Genomic DNA, 21,337 nt, shown 5'->3' with positions numbered 1-21,337 from the left:
TCCTCAGTCAGTCTTTATCCTTCCTTTCTTCTGCTAGGAAGCTAAAGTTTTGATGGCCGTCAATCCCGCCTCAAAACAACAAAAGTCAAGAAATCATTGTCGTTACTAAGATTACTAAGTGTGGATTATGTAGAGGAGGCGTTAGCCTCTAGTGCTAGTCTGACCAGGCTGGATGCCACCATGACTGAGATGAGATTCTCGTTCCTTAGTGAGGCGTACCTAAACATGTACTGCCAAATTTGTACATGTTTATGTCGTTATGCTTCGCTGATGTTCAGCGGTCCTTGAAGGCACCGTAGTTGGGAGCTGTGACTCCGATTCCATTTGTTCATCGATTGTCTTACGTTACCGTCCTCAGTGGCCCCATAGACGTTTTCTCGATACTTTGCATGCATTTAATAGGTCAGGGATATTTTGATAAGATTGAGAAGTTAATGTAGGGTTAGGGTTAGGGTTAGGGTTAGGCGGCCATCAGGGTTAGGTGCCATCAAGACCTTTGAGGGTCTTGACGGCACATGAATTATGTGCAGTTTTTGGTAATTCACTGGTGGTCTTTGGACCGAACCCCAACAAAAAGCTGGGATCGACTGTCCTTCCGGTCTTTGATTCGTCAAAATCAATGTTGACCCACAATTTGGTTCGTTCCTGTCAAGTCCAACAAGGTTTAGGATTCTATTTGACAGTAAATCTGGAAGTGCATATTCACCAAGGTGATCATGCTTTTACTGTATAATACAGAATATTGCATGATCCTTCTTCACAATATGTCCAAGGAGACCAACTCAAGACCCTCTGCTGATCACAACTGCAGATAGAGGGGCCACCTTGGAAGTTTAATAAAAGTGTAACAACCCAGAGAAAAGAGGAGTAGATGAAGAAGAGAGGTGGGGAGGGGGGGGGGCAGCGTGGGATGTGAGGGAAATTTTGGGCAAGAGAAAGACCAAAGGAGCAACCGGAGAGAAAGAGCACTACTGTCTTCCCTCCTCTCTGCTCTGTTGATCCCTGTCATCCTTTTTGATGGCATTAGATTCATTAACAATTAAAAGAAGAATGAAGAAAGAGGGCAAAAAAGGGAAAAGGCAAAGAACTGAAGCTAATAACGATGATACAGAGGCTCCATTGAGTGGTGCAGATGGAGTGATTTTTAATAAGAGCTACGCTTGGGCGCTCAGGCCTGGGGCCGTGGTTAAAGCCAGACCGTGGCGGCCCCTCTTTAATGGGGCATTGTTGGCTCCTCCATCTCTAAAGCCCGCTTCCAAAAGATCTGCAAAGTTTCTAGGGACGTGTGAGCCACCAATTGGAGCACGGCAGGAACATGTTGGAGTCTCTCCAGACGTGCCGACACAAGCTAGTGTAAGAAGTGATGCAGTTTCTCCAGACTTCAGGTCATTACTGTTTGGAGAAGACTGCCAAGTAGTCCCTGGGGGATGTATGTTTGGGAATCGTACTCAAAAAACCCAACAAAACCCAACCCATATTAAAGCCAGACGACCCCCCCATCACATGTTGCTTCATTGAAATAACTTTTATTCCAAAGTATGTTAGCTAGCCTGCAGCCACCCTTCAATGCCAAACAGGACGACCATCTCTCCCCATTGCAGATTTGTCGGCAGGAGGCCACCTCTCTGCTGGCCCGTTTAAAATCTTGTTAGTGACTAATTAAAAGGCGCTCCCATCTCCTTTTTGCATCGCCTTAATCGAGCTAATTAACCGCAAGCCTAATCTTCTAAGAACGGCACTCCAGTGGCCAACCGAGACCCCGGTTTCCCCCCAGGGCACAACCCAGGATTGTCTGCAGAGCTCCCTCGGGACAAAAAGACCCCGATGCAGGGAGAGATAGGTAGGTCAACCCTTACCCAATCCCAATCGCTCAAACTCCAACGCCACCTTCTATCCTTCAAATACTTTCCAAGAAACAGCTTGCAGATACATAACGGCGGTGCTGCTAAATGTCAGTGGGGCATCATTTGGCTCCTCTGTTGGAAAAAGTAAAAGTAATTCCGATTCACGTACTGGCCCGAGTTCCATTCGTGGGAACAGGACAGACATTCATAATTTGAGATGTGCTATTGTGGTAGATCTGGCTCGGGCTTTTAGAGCACTAAATATCTGGGCACGACTTACTATTGAACGAAACAAGTCCAAGCCACTACATGGATACACAGACATGTTCCCATGTTCATATATTCCCATCCACCCCGCCTTCCTCCAACTTACCCGCTCGACTGCGTGCTGTTGGTGACCACCTTGAGGCTGGCGGCGTTGCGGATGAGTTTATCCAACGTGGCGACTATCTGAGTGAATTTGGGCCGCAGGTTGCGTTCCTTCACCCAGCAGTCTAACATGAGCTGGTGCAGCGCCGTGGGGCAGTCCATGGGTGGGGGCAGTCGGTAGTCCTGCTCCACGGCATTTATCACCTGTGGAAAGAAAGAGAGGTGGCCGTCACTTCCATACATGGTACACACAGAGATGCCCAAACTGAGATTTATACAAATGCCAACTGAGACCAACATGCTAACCGCTACGCCAACCATAAATGGATGAATGACTTCATTTTGGTCCGTAAACGCCGGACTAGCATCTTTCAACGAATATGCCTACGTCTACGAATTTCTTTTATCTCATGAAAACCAAAGCTATGGAAGAGAAATAGACCTCCCGAAGAGAACCCCCCACATACTTTAGGGACTTTAGGTCTTGTGATGTTTATCATTTACTGTAGGATAAAGATGGTGTCCTTGACCATGTGAACTGATCTGCTCCTATGAAAGTGACAGTGATAACCAAGCACAGTCGCACTCTAATTATTGAGATGGAAAGGTAGCATGTGGTCTGGCTGGAAGAAGTGATCTTGTACCCGTTCCCTCGGGACCTTGCCCTGCCTCACCCCAGTAGCGGTTTCATTGAATTCCTGTACCGTATTTAGTTTTCTACTTTTTCCATTCATATGTTCCGTGTACAATACATTTTTGCACTTTATGAACTTACATCCTGATTGCTCATGTCCCAGTACGGCCTCTCTCCGTACGACATGACTTCCCACATGACAATGCCGTAGCTCCACACGTCGCTTGCGGAGGTGAACTTCCTGTAGGCAATGGCCTCGGGCGCGGTCCATCGAATAGGTATCTTCCCTCCCTGGGGATATGCGAATGAGTAGGTGAGCATGAAATACTGGAGGGATGGAGCACAAACACAGTCACACACACATACAAGAGGGAAAGAGAGTGTGAGAAAAACGCAGTTTGAGGAAACATCGATGCACACAGCATGACGACGCATGACGTACGACACACGAGGTTAGTAGCATGGTTACGAAATAATGGCATGTAGGAACGTATGATGTTAGGATAACAATCATATAGTAGTCAACCAATGTATCAATGTATATCTCAATTGTCATGTTCATGAACATTATTAACAAATTTGCCCTGAATGTAATTGTTTGTGTTTGGTGCAAAAAATAGGAATTTTGGGTAATCAGGTAATTGGGCCATTTGGTAATCTAATATGTACTAATAGTAAAACGTCCTTGCAATCCTCCAATCGTGATTCAGCAATCATGGCCCTGCAAATTGTCAAAATCACGTTATTGTCTCCAAAAGTAGGCTAGATTTTTCCGCATAAAACACAACTTATTCACTGTAAATTGGTAATAATGTACGTAATGTAACGTAGTATGTGATGATACTACTACTACAAACATATAGCACTGTTAGAAAGTCCAACATGTTTATGTTAAAGTCCTTATGCTGCACTGATAATGTTTTTTCTCATGTGTTGAGATTTCACACTTTGTTCGGTGGTTCTTGAACGCACCATAGTTGTGGGCTGTGACACACAAAAAAGTTCAAAATTTGCAGCCAAGAGACTACTTAGTCGGTATATCATTGATACATTATCATAAGTCGTTATTGGCTCGTTATTGACCAGGCTAAAGCGAGCAACGTGTCAAAAATCGACTTTTTTTTGGAGCCTATCAATTTCTTACGGTTGTTCACCATTCACTGGGGGTTACTGTATGTTACCCCCAGGTGGAAACGTGGGGGTGCTGCTACTGTCCAAAGTAAGATCAAAAGCCCTTCTAACATGTCAATAACAATTTCATGTTTTTTCGTATGCTTTGGAACTTGAAGGTGTAGTGGATTCCTTTTGGAGTCAAGGCTATAACTTTTTTATTATTCTCATGTTTTATTTCTGTAAAAATGTTCCTTTAAACATTGAAGTACATACTGTACACACATATTCTTCCTAACTTACCAGTGAGCTGGTGTAGGTAGGGTCCGTAGGGTCATCTTCCAGGAAACGGGATAGGCCAAAGTCGGACACTTTGCACACCAGGTTGCTGTTGACCAGGATGTTCCGGGCAGCCAAGTCTCTGTGTACATAGTTCATATCTGAGAGGTACTTCATGCCTGCTGCGATGCCACGCAGCATGCCCACGAGCTGGATGACGGTGAACTGCCCATCGTTGAGCTGGCAAAAGAAAATGAAGAATGGCATGGATGAGTTGGATTGGAGAAGAAGGGCCGGCGTTCCGAGCATGACGAGTTGCATTTTTGGTAGAGTATACGTTATATATTATATAGTACATTATTATCGCCACCAAACTTTCTGGTAGAAATTGTATATTGTTACTTCGACACTTAACTTGGTGGCCATGTACATTCTGTCAAAATAAATATCAGCATTCTGGAGAAGACTTGTTTTCACATAGTTTCTGCTGCAAATATCTAAGGATAAAAGTTCATCCTCACCCTTAAAAACGAGTCCAGCGCTCCATTCTCCATGAACTCGGTCACAATCATCACCGGTCGACTCTTGGTGACGACACCCTCCAAGCGGATAATATTGGGGTGGTCAAACTGCCCCATGATGGACGCCTCGGAGAGAAAGTCCCTCCTCTGCCGGTCTGTGTATCCCACTTTGAGGGTCTTGATGGCAACGATGATCTCACGGCGGCCGGGAAGCTTGAGGCGACCGCGGCACACTTCGCCAAACTCTCCTGCGAGAGCCCAGGCGGCAGATGGCAAAGACGGAGAGGAACGATGGGAAAATGGGGAGAGACAAGGGGAGGGGAGAGAGGCATGATGGAACAGTGGAGGAGAGTGGGGGGGAGAGAGGGAAGAGGGAACAGTTAACTGGTTAGAACCAAGGAGCAAGGGAAGGCTAGCAAGTGTGGGACAGGGGGAACTGCACGACAAAGCCAGGACTCTAGGCCATAGTCAAAGGATGGCGGTGATGGAGGAGTGATTATGTAATAAACTACGGCAGTGAAGCATAATATGATACATAATTGCATGTGGATGGGGGAAGGATCAGGAGGGGGATCATTGACACAGGGATGTGGAGCTAAGCTTGGGAGGGGTCGGAGAAGTAGGCGCAGGAGGAGGAGATAGGTGGGGATAGAAGTTTGGGGGTGCGGGGGGTAGTGGATGCTTTACGTTTTGAGTCTACACCAAAGCAGGTACAGATACAAGAAGGATGCAAAGGTGACGGTGGAGAAGGTTGGCGGAGTTGGGCCAGGAATGTCGGGAAGGGTCAGGGGGGGAGAGGAAGAGGGACATGAAAAACATGGACTTGTCACTTTGGATGCTGGGAAGCGACGGGTTTCAAGTAGTAGCCTCAGCCGCAGTCGAGCTGTAGTAGTAGTAGTAGCAGTAGTAGCGGTAGTAGTAGCAATAGTAATTGGTAGTAGCAGAAGCAGCAGTAGAGGCTCCCTCCTCTGCCATCACAACGTCCTCCATTTTGGCCCAGTATAACGCTACAACTAAAGCTCACTTGGCACAGTCCTGCAGCTTTTTGAGCAGAGATATAATAACTATAAAATACAGCATATAAAACACATGTCATGTTTACCAAAATTACACAACCACAACATCAAATGTCAGGGGTGGGGGTTCTAAAGAAGAGAACTAACCAGACGAAGGAAGAGGTATTATGTGCAAGGATCTCGTGTCAACTCAAGTTACTTTTTTGGAGATTCAACAATGTTGTTGGCAATGTTATCCCAATGCACTCCAATGTCCTGCCCCATTCCCAAAGGGATCTTCCCACAGGGAATCTTGAGGAAACACAAGTCGGTGCTCCCCTGAAACTATAGTAATTGTATCAAAGGGACACCGCCCCCCAGGAGACGGCAGTACTCCATTGACAAGCTCTGAGTATCCGACTAGTAGTCGACTTTTTAACTGATGTGTGAGATCGTAATCGACATAAGCCAGTTGGTGATTTCTTCAAACGTATTCGTATGACACCGTAAACCTGCCTGTTGAGTTGTTATTAAGTTATTTTGTCATTCCCAAGACATCTTTCCTTGTCCTTGCACAGCAACTCTCCCGTTTTTTTGGGATGGTTTCACAAAGATGACATTTTGGAAAGATCGCATCACTTAGCGTTCCAAAAAAACGACCAAAAAGACAAAATCTAACATTTGCAGTAAGAAAGACCAGAACTGTGGCTGTCTAGCTAGCTAGCTAAGTACCGCCAACGGGAGGTAGACTCACAGCCAGGCAAAGTGTGAAAAAGTCACGGGTTTCATTGATGAGTGATCGGACACGCTGGCATGGCTTGGCCCAAATGTGCGTCCCTTGTCAGCTAAATATGGGATGCTTCATTTTGTTTTCAAGTGACGGTTGGTAACCCCAGTGAGACGACAATTGCAACCTGCTTAAAAAGACATTTTAGTCTCGTATTCGAGTCCATTTCTTGTAAGCCAGGGGTCTCAAACACGCGGCCCGCGGGCCAAATGTGGCCCGCAGGACACTAGTTTGAGGCCCCCGCCTTGATATGAAAGTTTAAGGATGCTGTATGGTATCATGTACCCAGAAAAAATTATTACGTTTGATTAATGTTCATGTTAAAGGTTAAATAATAGTTATCCTCCCTATCCGTGTGGAAGTGGTATGTTTTTGGCTATTTAAGTTTAAAGGAAATAACTTGGAGGCTACCGTTTAGGTCGCTAGCTCTCTAGTTTGCGAGTTAGCATGTGTCTCAAGACCCTGCAGTTGCGCAATATGTTGTAAATAAAAAGAGTATAAATGTGACTATAGTCGTGTTTTGTCATGTCTACAGGGCTCTAATAATGCTTTGTTAATTTTAATCTGAAAAAAATAATTTGTCTACCCACCAACTATATGTGGTTTATTAAGTTTTTATTATTATTTTATTTATTTATTTATTACTGATTGATTAATTTTCTTTATTCTTGATTTGTTTATTATTTTTCATCTTATTTTGTGCAGGAAAATAAAAATTAAGATATTTGAGAACAGTGGAATGTTTTATCAGAGCTTTTATTGTAGAAAATCGGAACCAAAGCACTGAAAAAGTTTGTATATTTTTCTGTTTTTAATAAATGCGTTTTTTTTTTTTTTTTGGAAAACCTGATGCAGCCCAGCCTTGCCCAGACCCTAGCTCCAGTGGCCCCCAGGTAAATTGAGTTTGAGACCCCTGTTGTAAGCCTTGATGGAGAACTTGCAATACAGAGAGCTGCTTAAGAACAATAAAAATCTTTGTATGTAGTCTGTAACGTTATCCCGGTATCTGGATTGCGACGACATATTTCATGTTAGTGGAACGTTATTTTGAGGGGCTTTCACAATCGACTGAACTGCTGTATTTGAAAGCGTTCCACCAAATAATGAGCAGCACCAAAAATTCCAAATACCGAACTTGCCACGGGTTGGACTAAGGAGCACAGCTCTTTGTGAAACCAGTCCCAGGATTGGGTTCAGCACAAAAGGGGTTCTACTCTAAACATTACGTGAGGACAGGGTGCTAGGACTGTGAGTCATTGAATTTAGCTGAGAAACCTGAAAATGACTAGAGAAGAATTTCTAAAAAGTGACAAGTGAGGTGGTGTACAGGGAAGGGGGGAGGGCATACCGATGAATTGAGTGAAAGTACCGCTTGGTGTGAAGTCCTCTAACGGTATGGCCTGGAGGTGACTAGCAGTCTTCCCCCTGTAGCTCAGGAGCTTTGGTGGGTTACCTGCGCCGATGACCTCCTCGATCTTCACGCAGGAGACGTCAATCTCTTTGGCAAATTCCCTCACGGCTTCATTGGGATCCTCATAGGTGAAGGGGTCAATGTAGACCTTCATTCCCGGAGTGACTATTGGGGATTCAGTGGCGAGAACGGGAAAGTGAATCTACGTTGCCAAGTTGAAGTTGACTAACTACCCAACAGGATAGTTTCCATCCATCAACAGGAAGCCAGCGTAGACGGTGACTGTGCCGGTAAAGATACTTACTGTACTGCTGCAGTTTCTCCGTATATTCTGACTCTGAACCGTTCCTCTGTTTTCTGTTTGGAAAAACAAAAACAATTCAATCACCTGGGCAACAGGACGGTGAAAATTCTGTGACAGTTACATGAAGCAGACATCATCCGCGGAACCGTACGCTGCACCGCGACAAGGGAAGCGCGGTGGATCCGTATTGCATCAGCGCCGGCTAGCAAATACTCCAAGATTGTAAACATGTTCACTGTCGCGACACTTTGTCTGATTCTTTCCGTACATTTCCATTTTTCCCGTCTGTATTTGGGGCGGTTGGGGGGTGGATACAAACGCGATGGCATCACGAGGGGGCCGGGATTTAGAAATTGCATGTTAATGCGCTTCCTTTGTTGTCTAACCAGTAACCAGGGCAATAATACCCAATGGTGATTTGCATCTTATTTCAAATTCTAATTTAGTTCCGGAATATTCCGAAGCCCTGCGTGTCTGTTATTATTTTCTCTGTGTTGCTGTATGGCAGCCTAAGCGGCGCTTAAGCCGAGACCCTACGAGAGACACAATGAAACGGTGTGAAAATAGAGGAGGGAGGTAGGGAGGAGGGGGGGAGCCGGAGAGATTATTATTCATTGTAGCGTGACCGATGCCCACGCTTGTCAGCCACTGCCTGAGAGGCTTGTGAAGGGAAGCGAGTGGGTGCCAGTCGGCGGTGGGTGCCAACCTTTCACACACGAATATAAACACAAATGTGGCGCTTTGCTTGTCAAATAAGTTGTGTGAGGACAAACAATATGGTTCTGGTTCCAAGTGATGTTCAACCAGTTTCCATCCTTTCAATAACTGCCCCCCCCAGACAAGGGCACACCTGGGGTCTTTGTGGTCAGAAAAGTCCACAGTGAGTGGCGAGCTTGGAGCACGGGTCTATCAGACCAAACAGCTGCTCCATCATACCGAGTCCTGTGTAAAAAGTACCGTTTTTTTACCCAACGCTGTTTACTATTCACACTTTCACAAGGCTGTCTGGCATTCGGGGGCCTCGCAGGTGGCGCACAGCAATCCACAGAGGCGGTTCTGGGGTGGTTTGGAGGACATGTAAACAATGTTGACATTTGGAGCTATCTCTGTTTATTCAAGTTGAACTGAAAATACCCTCCTCTAATGTTTCTGAAAAGTTCTGCTGTTATGCTACAAAGGCCTGGAAGGTAGATAGGTTTCCCAATCTGCGCATCTATTTTCGACACCAATTATTGCCAGATATCGCCAAGACTAATGACATGGTTACCTGAGGCAGACGATAGCGATGACCACAACGGCAATGATGAAGACAAAGACGGCGGTAGCTGATCCCACGATGAGGGGGAGCTGCTCTTGCCACAACTTGGGTGGGTCAGCTGAAGGATTAAGGAGAAAAAAAAGAGATGCTTAGCAAACTTGTAATTCCATCTGGATAAAACAGTCGGTTCGTACACTTTGTTGGATCGCAGGCTTCAGCCAAGAACACAAGCATGGCTTCTATGGCAAGTCTATGTGTAAGTCACACATAGAGTGCGGTTCTTTGTCATATCAAACTTATGGTAATGGTTTTATATCATTTGAACATGCATCAGATTGCAATTGAGTGCATCCCATAATCAGTTCCCAGTTCCACATGTCCAAAAGGAGTAGGAAGAAGCAAAGCTTATTAAATCCTACCCCTCCATCTGGTACTTTTACAATCAGTAACTGTCACATTTGTTCACTTCCTGCTTTCCTAATATAGTTTAAGTTTTTTTTATATTATTTTTGTCACGTACGTATTTTATTTTTGGCACGTAAAATTTAAAATTTAAAAATGTTTTTGTCACATACCGAAGTAGGAGGTGATATGACCATACAATGACATAATGGGTAGCATAGTAAGTGTCAATATAGTGATATATATAGCACATCATGACTGGTTCAAGACTGTCTTTAATTATAAATTTAATATAATTAAATTTAAAATTTTTGTTTTTTTTTGTCATGTACCAAAGTACGAGGTGATATGACCATACAAACGGCCAACGAGTGTCCTTCGTATGTTTCGCTCAGGTTTGGGCAAAATGTCATTTTTTTCATACATTGCTCTTGTGTACTGCCATGTACTGCCATCCCTAATTAGAGCAACCATGTTCAGATACTGTGTATATCCGCCATACTCCTTTATTGGTCACCACAACTACATTCTACACTAAGAAAAAAATAGCCATTTGCGGAACACCAAAAATGGGATGGCCAAATAATCCTTGGCTTTGGCTTTAGATAAGAATAGTACTTGAGTGAAATCAGAGGCTGTGATAAAGTGGAGTAGCAGCCATCTTTATTCAGCTGACCACCGTCTACTCGGCTCAGTCAGTCAGTTTAAGAATGTCTTTTTAATCATGAGTACCATGAGAGGCAAATCTAAGGATGATAGCTTGACTGATGGCTCGGGAGTAGATTTTCATCCATGAAAAATAGCCGTAGCATCAGCACACTCTATGAGCCTGCGAGCCGTCATTATGTTGAAAAGCATATTCAAATAACGATCTCGGGAGGTTTCCCCTTTAAGCCCCTGAATAACGAAAGCGGTCTGAGAGAGACATACTTTGCAGGTTGGTGCTGAAGTCGGCCGGGCTGCTGTAACGACCGTAACCAGCCACTGTCCGTGCCCGGACTTGGACCACGTACGGCGTCCCGGCCTTGAGACCTTCAACGCGGGCGTTGCTCCGTTGGGCCGTCATCGTATGAGCGATGGCTTCACCCTGATCCTGCAGAGGGACATAGTCAATGATAAAAACACGACAACACGTGCTGTACAAGACCCCGGGGTTGGCTCATTAATCATCATCCCGATCCGGTAGCGGCTGTTTCTATCATGGCTGACCAATTTCACTTTGTTAACTGAAGAAAAGGGATGAAAAAGTACAGAACCGAAATGGTGAGACGTGTTGGAGCTGCCTTGTTAATCCGATGGGACGAGGGCAAGACAAGAAACGGCAAATATACAGTGAATGCCTTTGTTTACTCCCCGAGGTACACATAGTCACAGTTCTGTGCACTCCTGAAAAATACTTTCTAATGGACGGCTGGAGAGAAGACTGAGGGTAATATGGGAGCATAATGGCAAGATGGCGGAGAAAGCGTGAAAAAGGGAAATAATTGGGGCCGGATTACCCAAACAAAGATGGGGAACGGGGACTTGCCTCGCTACAAGCATGTGTTTATCGGCAGCGCCATTGTTTCCTCGTTTCCAAACGCACAGATGAACCAGACCACTAGTGTCGGTGAAATTGGATCGAATTAAAGGACTTACATTTCTGCTTACCTTCTCATGGTACTTAATCTCATAATCCAGAATGATTCCGTTGGGTTTTTCTGGAGGCAGCCAGGACAGGCTCATGGTGCTCGCCGTGGCCGCCATCAGGTGAACCGTGGGTACTGCCGACGGCGCTACACAAGGAAGAAAAAAAGCAAATTCACGGTTTCAGATAACGGTCCAATCTCCTACCACGCATGTAAACGGACCGTTATGTAAGCATAATCCCGTCTTCCACTGTACATCGTCAGAGACGAACTTACAGAACAAATCAAACGGTTCTGTTCCACCCACCTTAGTTTCCATCCTGGCTCTATTTGCCTTTTCAAGCTAAGTTCTGTTGGCTTCTTTCCTCTCTTCTCAGTTCAAGTCTGGTCTGGCTCTGACTCACGTCTCCTACGTCCAGGTCTTTGTTTCGTAACGGTCTCACCGTGTACCTTCGTCTTTTTCCACATCTACACCTTCTTCGGCCACAGTCTTAACTTTTTATTACAATTCTGTCCTAAATAGTGCTGGTTTTGTCTCCACCAATACCCCTCCCGTCCCCTGGACCCCCAGGCTCCTCATTCTTCTTCAAACTTTTTTCATCCCCAGTTTTTTTCCTTCTTTGATCCCCGACCCCGTCCATTTTTTTCTTCCCCAAATCCAGCTTGTGTCTGAGGCCAGACATCCTTCTGTTCTTCCTCCCCTTGCAAGCCCACCCTACCCAGGACCTCCACCACACCTCAGTCCCTCCCAGAAGACAATGGTTACAGAGTAGATCCCCTGGTTACTCCAGCCAGGGGATTAGGCTCAGTCCTCCTGGGGGCAGATGTAGAAGTTACCATGGAGGTGGCCTCCGAGGGCTTATCGCCACCCGGGTATTTATTTTGGTTCTTAAAGTTGAATGCACATAAGGGAAAGTCTTGGAACTACATCGGGGGATAATCTAATCACAGATGATGCTCCTCCTGTTGTGATGTGACCCAGGCCGCCCATGAATGGACACTGGGGTCCGTGGTGTAGCATGCCTGTGCATGTGGCGCCGCACCCCTCATATATAAAACAATGAGCGCCTATCATGAGGCAGCGTAGAGCCTCCGGGTCCCAGACCCACAAAGAGAATACATTTCTTCAGGGCCACAAGGGTAAAGGACAAGGCCACGGAGCGAGGATGATGAGGGGGGTGGGGCCACGGATAATCCTCCATGTTGTCCAAGATAGGGCAAATTTAACAAAGCGACCAAACGCATCAAAAGCTGAACCAAAGGGGTCAGTGAGGAGCAGAACAAAAGCCTTGTTTACATGGAGACCCAGAAACGTCAGCGTAAAACCAAAGTCCAATCCAAGCCAAAATAGTATGGCATACAGTACATATGTATAGTACACACAACATGGCACGGCATTGACCTAGTTACTGGTATCGCTGTAGGCTGGCGGAGCAGTGGGTTGGGAGGATACCGTTGCTATTGCTATTTGCAGCCGTGGTAGAACAAAGCAAGCAGTGGGTGTGTGAAACAAGTCGTTTGCTAAGCTCATTCAGAACAGCGTCTTTGCTCTTGATCCCTGTTCAAAGAACAAAATCTGTACCACACGCCTACCTGCACACAAGGAATTGATCACTACTTTTGGGTGTTCACCTACCGGCCTGATTGGTGGTGATGTTGACCGCCGAGAACTGAGGCGTATACGGGCTCTTGTTGGAGACGCCGTTGACGGCCTGGATCTCGAAGCTGTACTGGGTGTGGGCTTGCAGGTTACGGACCGCCACCCGCCGCAGGGTAAGACCCAGGTGGCGCGGCGAGATATCCACGTTGTCATCGCAGCGGGAGCACATTCCCCGTTCGGGCAGGCACTTCTTGCAGATGACGTTGTAGAAGGTGTCGTCGCGGCCGCCCAGATCCCGGGGCTCGCTCCATTCCAGGACGAGCGAGGTTTCATTCACGCTGGAGATGACGTTGCGCGGAGCAGAGGGAACAGCTGCAAAAGGCGTGATGGGATGAGGAAAATAGGTTGGGAAGCGGTACGGATGAAATCTCCGTGCATAATGGGCGGCTCTTTGACAGTGCAGTCACGTACGCACAATGGAGTTCGGTTTGCATCATTTATTCAATCATCTCAGCATAACGTTGCTCTTATTGTTATTTTCATGTTAACTGGGGCGGTTTTCTCTTCCTCTTAATGAGTCTGAGAAAAAAGGGGAAACGAGTGAGAAAATGTATTGGCAGACACTTGGCAATTCTTATCCAATTACCGGAACCTTATCTCTCGTTGTGCTGCGGGACACAATGTACCCCCCCTCCCTCGCCCCCAATAAGCATCTCACCCCGGCAACAGACAGGAAACGCAGATTCTTCCCAGGTCTCCAGTGAATGCATCTGCTCCTACAGCGGCGTGTTTGCTTTTAATAAAAGCATTACGGCTACGCCAGCCAGAGATAGACTTCTCTTTGAAGGCAGCTGGGTCGGCATGATAACGTTTTGGACGGCGTTGGGAAAACAAGCAGAAGTGTTTGCCTTCTCTGTGTCGTGGTGGGAAACAAAACTTCTGTCCCAAGTGGTGATAACTCTTACCGAGGACCGGCAGGTTCAGGACTTGTGACAGTGACTTTAAAACCAAAGACCCACTTCTCACGCCGACACTTCACAGGATACGTTGGCAGGCGGATATGTCGTCAAATAAAAGCAGTTCCACTTACTGGTGCAAGGTGAGTCGGGCGTGTCTGTGTCCGATCGGTAGTAACCGTTTCGACAGGAGCAAACGCTTGCGGCTCCGGAGCTGGCACGGCTGTTTGCGGGGCAAGGCAGACAGAATCCTTCCCCTTGCTTGTACTTGAAGGTTCCAGGGTTGCAAGCTAACGTGGAAAGAGAAGGAAGAGCAAAGTGTGAAGAAACAAGAGATGGCTATCAACACCGTAGTTGCTTCACTTGGAAAAGCTCAGCAGCACAATTTAACCTCGCTACGCTTTAGCCTTCCTGGGAATCGTGTCCAAGCTGGCATGACTCACGTCTTTTCAAAAATGCTTAAGCTTGTTTGTTCCAACAACCTTTCACGCCGCCCTCGTCGCCCTCGCTGCCCTCGCCGCCCTCGTCACCCTTGCCGCCCTCGCCACTATCGCCACCTACTTTATCGTGGAAGTCCCGCACGTAATGTGCACCTGGGGCACGTGGCTGTTCTTTCATACATTCTAAAAATATACTTTAACAAGAATAAAAATCGAAAAATTGAAAATTCTGCAGTAATTTTATAAGAATAAATAAAGTCAGAATATTAAGAGAAACAATTAAAACAATAACTTTATAATATTGTAAGAATTTAAGTGGATTGAGAAAAAACAACAAAATTATTCAGAAAATGAAATTGTAATTTTTTGAAGAAAAAGTCATAATTTTAATAAGTAATGGTAATGGTAATGGTTTAATTTCATTTGAACATGCATCAGATTCCAATTGAGTGCATCCCATAATCAGTTCCCAGTTCCACATGTCCAAAAGGAGTAGGAAGAAGCAAAGCTTATTAAATCCTACCCCTCTATCTGGTACTTTTACAATCAATAACTGTTACATTTGTTCACTTCCTGCTTTCCATAATACAGTTTAAGGTTTTTTTAAAAATTTTCTCATAGTTTGATTCCACATACTGAAATGCTATGGCTTTTTAAGTAGTCCTAGCATACAACTGTTTCAAATTTAGTTTGGTTGCAGAAAAAGTCATAATTCAATGTATTTTGGAGAAAAGGGGCACAATTACAAGAAGAACATTTTGAAAGTTTGAAAAATGAAAAAAAGAAACAATTACAAGCATAAAGTCAAAATCATGAAAAGTGTCCTATTCTAGTGACAAACCGTTTTCCTCATAATGTGAAGAAATATAATGTATAATAATTTTAGTGGCCAGGTCAATGCCAATGATGCGTTGCGGTCCAAAACGGGCACCCGCAGGCGCCGTAGCAAAGCAGGTCAGCATTGCTCACGTCATGTGCAAAATATGCGCCTCTCGCAAGGAAGAATTATTACCACGGCTTCTGAGTTTGAGTTAGTTTTGGCTTCCTGTTAAAAGGTCGGAGGTCAGTGCAGCGGACCACTTAATGCGTTCCTGTCCTGCAAAGCCCAATATTAGCACACGGCCTCCAGTTGGCCGAGTGGTGTACATTAGCACTGCGTGTGTTTGTTCTTCCACCATTAATCAGAGTTATCCGCGGCCCTGGCTAAAAGGAAGTAGAGCTGGATAAACACATCAAATGTCCTTGACGTATAGCAGCCGGCTTCCTGCACGGCCACCCGCGGGCCCGGCCCATGCGGGTTCAGCTCAGTCCACCCCAAGAAAACCAGACGCAGTTCCTCTACTACAGAAGGGAGATACAAGTATCGGCTTTTCAACATGTTAGCGAATGAAAGATGTTGAGGAAGCCTCGCCATTAAATTGGCTTGAAAATGCTGATCAATCATTTGTGGCGCATAAAGGGGTCATCCTGGTGCTTTCATCCATTTCCCCCTAAGGAACCAACTAAAGAATGAGGAAGAAAGAGAGACAAGGAGGGAAAAAAAGAAAGGAAGAGGTAGAAGATGTGGAGGCAGTGAAAATGTTAATCCCGCAAGCGCTTCTCCCCCCCCACACCCGTTCCCCTTCACTCCCCTGTGTCTTATCCTCTCATGCAGAACATAGGGCTTAAGAAGCTGATTAAAATGAATTGTGAAAATGGAAAGTGTGGCGAGGGGGGGTGTGAGGGGGGGTTAGTGCTGCAAATGAGGGGAGAGGCAGGAGAGGCTCATCGATTAGTAGCGATGCAGACGTCCTTACTGTAAGTCGGATGGTGTATTAATGAGAGAAACGGCCTTCAGATTAGAATGAAATGAGGTGGGGGTGGGAGTGGGGGCGGTAGGGGGGTAGAGAAATGAAGGCGCCCTCCTTTGAAACAGGGGAGAGAGGGAGCAGAAAGAGCACGGTGAAAAACTATTATTGAGTAGCATAAAAGGTGAGGACAGAAAATGAGGCCGGACCAGGGAAGCTTGAGTAAAGAACGGGGGCCGGTCGTGGGGGGCCTTCACCTTCTGCTGCCGGGAACAAATTGCTTTCTAACCGTTCACCAACTTATAGAACCAGCAGGCCACTGTTTTAGTTTGATGCAAGAACTTGTTTCACACTTTTATGGAAGGCTGACCAAAAACTCGAAATAACCACTGACGATGGGCTATGTTTGACAAAAATAACCATAAAACATTAAGACATAAAGTAAATAATAAATAAATAACAATAAATAAAACAATAAATAATCCATAATAATAATCACAATATGAAAGAAAAAAAGTCCCAATATGAGAAACAACCAATAGAGTTGCAATTTCGGGAAAATCGCTAAATGTTAGAATGTTATGATCATAAATAATATATTATATATAATAAATAATAATTTATAATATTTATAAATAATAAATAAATGAGTAAATATTTAATAATTATAAATAATTATTATATCTCTGCATATCTACTGTATATGGCTTGTATTTTTAATGTAAAAGTGGCCCCACATTGACATTGAAATGAGCATGTCTCTGACAGCGGATGTCCAATTATTATTGTTATTGCATTATTATTGCATTATTATTGCATTAGTATTTCATAATTATTATTGCATTACTATTTCATTATTATTTCATTATTTCATTATTGTTGCATTATTATTTCATTATTACTGCATTATTGTTTCATTATTATTTCATTATTATTGCATTATTGTTTCATTATTATTTCATTATTGTTGCATTATTATTTCATTATTATTGCATTATTATTTCATTATTATTTCATTATTGTTGCATTACTATTTCATTATTATTTAATTATTACTACATTATTGTTGCATTATTATTTAATTATTGTTGCATTATTGTTGCATTATTATTTCATTATTATGTCATTATTATTTCCTTATTATTGCATTATTATTGCATTATTGTTTCATTATTATTTCATTATTGTTTCATTATTGTTGCATTATTATTTCCTTATTATTGCATTATTGTTGCATTATTGCATTATTGTTGCATTATTGTTGCATTATTATTTCATTATTATTGCATTATTGTTGCATTATTATTTCATTATTATTGCATTATTATTGCATTATCATTGCATTATTATTTCATTTTGACACAACAAACCCCCCCTGATTGTCAGAGTTGATAAGAGGATGAAGATGAAGGAGCCTTCCGAGTCCTAAAGGCAAGCCGCACACCAGACGCTTCTCCATCACCTCTGCTCATCAATAACCTTGCCACCCCCAACCCCCCTCCCCATCCTCCTGTCTCCATTTGACCTACACAACCTGAGCCTAATTTTCCGCCCTCATACCCCCCGACTCATACTTTCCATTTATCCTCCCCTCTCCTGCTGTCACCTGCACTCCATTTCAGCCGAGACCTTGCTTGGTTAAATTCACCTTGCTCTCAACCTCAGTGAACTCGTCGTGTTGTCCATCAGGCCGGGGTGGGGGAGGGGGGTGTACTGGGGTGTCCCGGCTTTCATAAACAGACAGCCTCTACTGCATTTCCATTTATTTAGCAAGCAGCTGCCAGGCGAAAGCGAGGTCAGAAGGGCGACCGGCAGACGGACGGCGTCATGTACAGTATGGCGGATTGTTTTACCTTATCGACGTTATGTCGTAAAATGACTTTGAATTGCAGGCTAAGTACTTTTAGCCAACATTAAAATGCAGTCAAACCATCAGACGTTCTGTACGATTCCGTTTTTGCAAGAAATTATTCCGTCAGGCTAAATATTGCGCGTAACAAACTGGTACCGTGCTCTTCTTTTGGTTTACGTTATTTCTTGGAAAAAAAACTTCAGTTGACGAACAATTTGGTTGTTGTCAGACCTGTTGGAGCAGATTACGCAACCATGGTATAGCGGTATGTACAATCATCTCCGGCAACATTCATGAAAAAGTTTCCGTTCTCTGAGTTCAGTTGAGTAACAAACTGAACAAACAGATTTGTTGGATGGGATTTGATGCTAAACGATGTTGAATATGAGCTTAAAAAGCCTAAGAACTTGACTAATATGAATTCCAGACGTATCGCTAAGTAGTCTGTGAGTCATAAACCAGCCAAGACTTTGATTCCAAAAATCTCAGCTTTGTTCTTTCTCTGTACAGACGGCAGAAATACTTCTATTTAGGAGGAAAAGACCACCTAGATCAATCCGTGCCGGGTTGAGCCGATGACCTCACAGTGCAACGTCTCTGTGAAACTCACCTTGACATTGAGTGTCCTTCATGGCGGGCTCAAAACCAGCTGAGCACGTGCAGGCGCCCACAGGAACCATCCATTCCCCATCTCCGTTGCAGTACAACTTTAGCGGCACGGACACCTCCAAGGCGTTGGGTACGCAAGTTCCAGGCGCGATGACCAAGGATGTGGCTTCGGCTCCGGTTGCTGTCTCTGGGAAAACTGCAAAGTTGGCTATGGTGGTGGAGCACTTCTTATAAAAAACCCTCACTGAGATGAGCGACATGCATGCCCCAAGGTCCTGGAACGCCAGATAGAACCCGGCTTTGGACAACGGCCCGAAACTCCTGACTTTAGTGTTAACAAGTCCGGAATCGAGCTTGGAAAAACTTGTATCAGGCGCGATGGTGTCCACTTTCACATACGGGTTTTCCATCCAGAAAGGACTGGTTGCTGTAGCTGAGTCCGAGTCCGACTCGTAGTAGAAGAGGTTGAAGGTCTCTTTGCAGGAGCCCGGGATGTTGGGGATGCTGTTGCAATCCCGTACGGTGAACTTCATCTCCACGTACACACGCAGCACGTCCTTCCGCGGGATGAAGTCGCTGCGTAGCCAGTTGTTCTGGTTGAGCTCTCGTACGTTGCAGACTTGGTACGTCCGAATGGGATTCATGGCGTCGTCGTAGCCACTCACTTCTTCCCACTACACGGAAACACAGACAAGAAGAGTTACAAGTGTCCTCTATCAGCGACCTTCAAACATAGAGAAAAATTGGGATTAACAATGAAAATGGTGACCGAGTGGTTAGTATGTTGGCCACGCAGTTGGGAGATGGGGTTTGAATCTCATTTTGCTCATCTCCATGTGGGGTTCTCCAATGCTCTCCAAAAACTAATTGGCTAAAGGCTACTTGGACACTCAAAATCGTCTGAAGGTACGTTAACGAGTGTGAATGTTTGTCTTTGTGCGATTGGCTGGAGACCCGTCAGGAGGCAACGGGTCGGGATGCGTTACACAAAACCAAGCTGGAAAAGTACATCCATCCATCCATTTTCCTCCGCAGTCTCAGTAGGGAAGCCCAGACTTCCCGGTCCCCGGCCACCTCCACCTTCTCCGGACTCCCTCAACACCTTGGCTGCGCCTAGAAATTCTGTCCATAAAAATTGTGAACAGAATCGGTGACAAAGGGCAGCCTTGGCGGAGGCCAACATTCACCGGAAACAGGTTCCTGCCCCGTTTGTACAAGGACCGGATAACACGTAGTAGCGCGCCACCAATCCCCTACTCCCGGAGCACCCCCCAAGGGACGCCACGAGGGACACGGTCGAATGCCTTTTTCAGGCCAAAAGTCAAGTTTCACTAAAAACTAGCAAAAACTGCAACCTGGGTACTTCCTTAGTTTTGTACATTAGAAATGTATACTTGGCTCTGTAGTGTTGTGTTCATGTTTCACCAAATGGTCGGAAATTTAGAGTCAGATAGGACCTTTTGTCTCCATGGAACAGGTATAATTCTATTTTTATCTTGGAAATATATGATACTTACATTTCGGAAAAAACGTTGAGAATTAGCACAGCTAACAGTAGTTGATGATGAACAAACCTACTTCAACCCAATTCGGTTCCTCAGTAACTTCGTCATTTTGTGTACTTTTACTGTAAAGTCAGACAAAAAAAGAACCAAAAAAATTTAAGCTACCAAAAAAATCAAAGAAACGATTTGGAACCCGACTCTTTTTAAGGAGTCGAGCCACAGGAGTCCATCTTCCACAAGGAAGCGTCCCACCAGACTGCAAGCATCCGTATTCAAATGGTCAATTCTCAAGTCCGTGCGGGAAAAATCCGAGGACAAGACCTGCAGATTCATCCAATTACAGCAGACCGCCCCCCCTTGAACCTGCCGCCAGCGCTTCACGTAGCGTAGCGGAGCTAGCGTACACGTGGCCTCACAACCAATTACACTTTCATTACACTGCAATTACTTCGCCGTCCTCTGATGGGAAGGGGGGCAGCGTGACGCTTAACCTTCATGCTTCCTGTTTCTTTCAGTTCTGCTACGTCTTTCAATGCTACCGCAGCCCCCAGCGGGTGAAGGGCTCGGGATGAAACCGGATGTCACATTTTCTAACCTTTGATGACCAGCTTCATGAAATGAGCGCGTGGAAGCGCATCAGCTGATGTCAACTGCTTAGTTTATTTGCATTGCATTCCAATAGCAAAGTTAATCCTAACAGGTGAAGAACGTTGCTCTTATTAAATCTTATCTAAAGCTTCAGATTGACTTTTTCACCTACTGATTGCAGAATGCAATTTTTTCCACTCAATCTGTAAAAATAAATAAGAAAAGGTCTAATCGGGAAATGTCCGTTTAGGGTTCCGATATGAACATCTAAAACCAAAACAAGAATCTGTCCCGTGTAGCATCCTCATGAGGGCTGGGATGTGGACGCCAGGGAGACCAGGCTATTCATCCAAGACCCAAGAGGCGCTAGATGGACATAGCCAAGGGATTAAAACGCTGATCTGACAAGGAGCGAGGAGAATGAGGAAGCAATAATCGCCGGCCGGGTCAATGGGACG

The 21,337-nt window shown here is 44.9% G+C and overlaps 1 protein-coding gene across 11 annotated transcripts in view; it reads right to left on the bottom strand.

The window, feature by feature from the left end:
• LOC131129213 (ephrin type-B receptor 3-like) overlaps positions 1 to 21,337 on the bottom strand; it is a 60,527-nt gene that overhangs the window by 6,534 nt on the left and 32,656 nt on the right. For 2 of the 11 annotated variants that reach the window (XM_058072503.1, XM_058072494.1), the window contains exons 3-14: positions 18,788 to 19,460; positions 14,233 to 14,388; positions 13,179 to 13,514; positions 11,565 to 11,689; positions 10,845 to 11,007; positions 9,522 to 9,630; positions 8,255 to 8,307; positions 7,888 to 8,127; positions 4,758 to 5,005; positions 4,261 to 4,476; positions 2,989 to 3,174; positions 2,218 to 2,417 (exon numbers count right to left, since the gene is read on the bottom strand). In XM_058072503.1, the coding sequence (XP_057928486.1) occupies positions 2,218 to 2,417; positions 2,989 to 3,174; positions 4,261 to 4,476; positions 4,758 to 5,005; positions 7,888 to 8,127; positions 8,255 to 8,307; positions 9,522 to 9,630; positions 10,845 to 11,007; positions 11,565 to 11,689; positions 13,179 to 13,514; positions 14,233 to 14,388; positions 18,788 to 19,460 (2,705 nt within the window). The remainder of the gene's footprint in view (positions 1 to 2,217; positions 2,418 to 2,988; positions 3,175 to 4,260; positions 4,477 to 4,757; positions 5,006 to 7,887; positions 8,128 to 8,254; positions 8,308 to 9,521; positions 9,631 to 10,844; positions 11,008 to 11,564; positions 11,690 to 13,178; positions 13,515 to 14,232; positions 14,389 to 18,787; positions 19,461 to 21,337) is intronic. The other 9 variants (XM_058072504.1, XM_058072502.1, XM_058072495.1 and 6 more) reach the window with 8 other exon arrangements.

This window comes from Doryrhamphus excisus, chromosome 5 (assembly GCF_030265055.1).
Source record: "Doryrhamphus excisus isolate RoL2022-K1 chromosome 5, RoL_Dexc_1.0, whole genome shotgun sequence".
Classification (NCBI taxonomy): domain Eukaryota; kingdom Metazoa; phylum Chordata; class Actinopteri; order Syngnathiformes; family Syngnathidae; genus Doryrhamphus; species Doryrhamphus excisus.
This window is presented reverse-complemented; position numbering and strand designations above follow the sequence as displayed.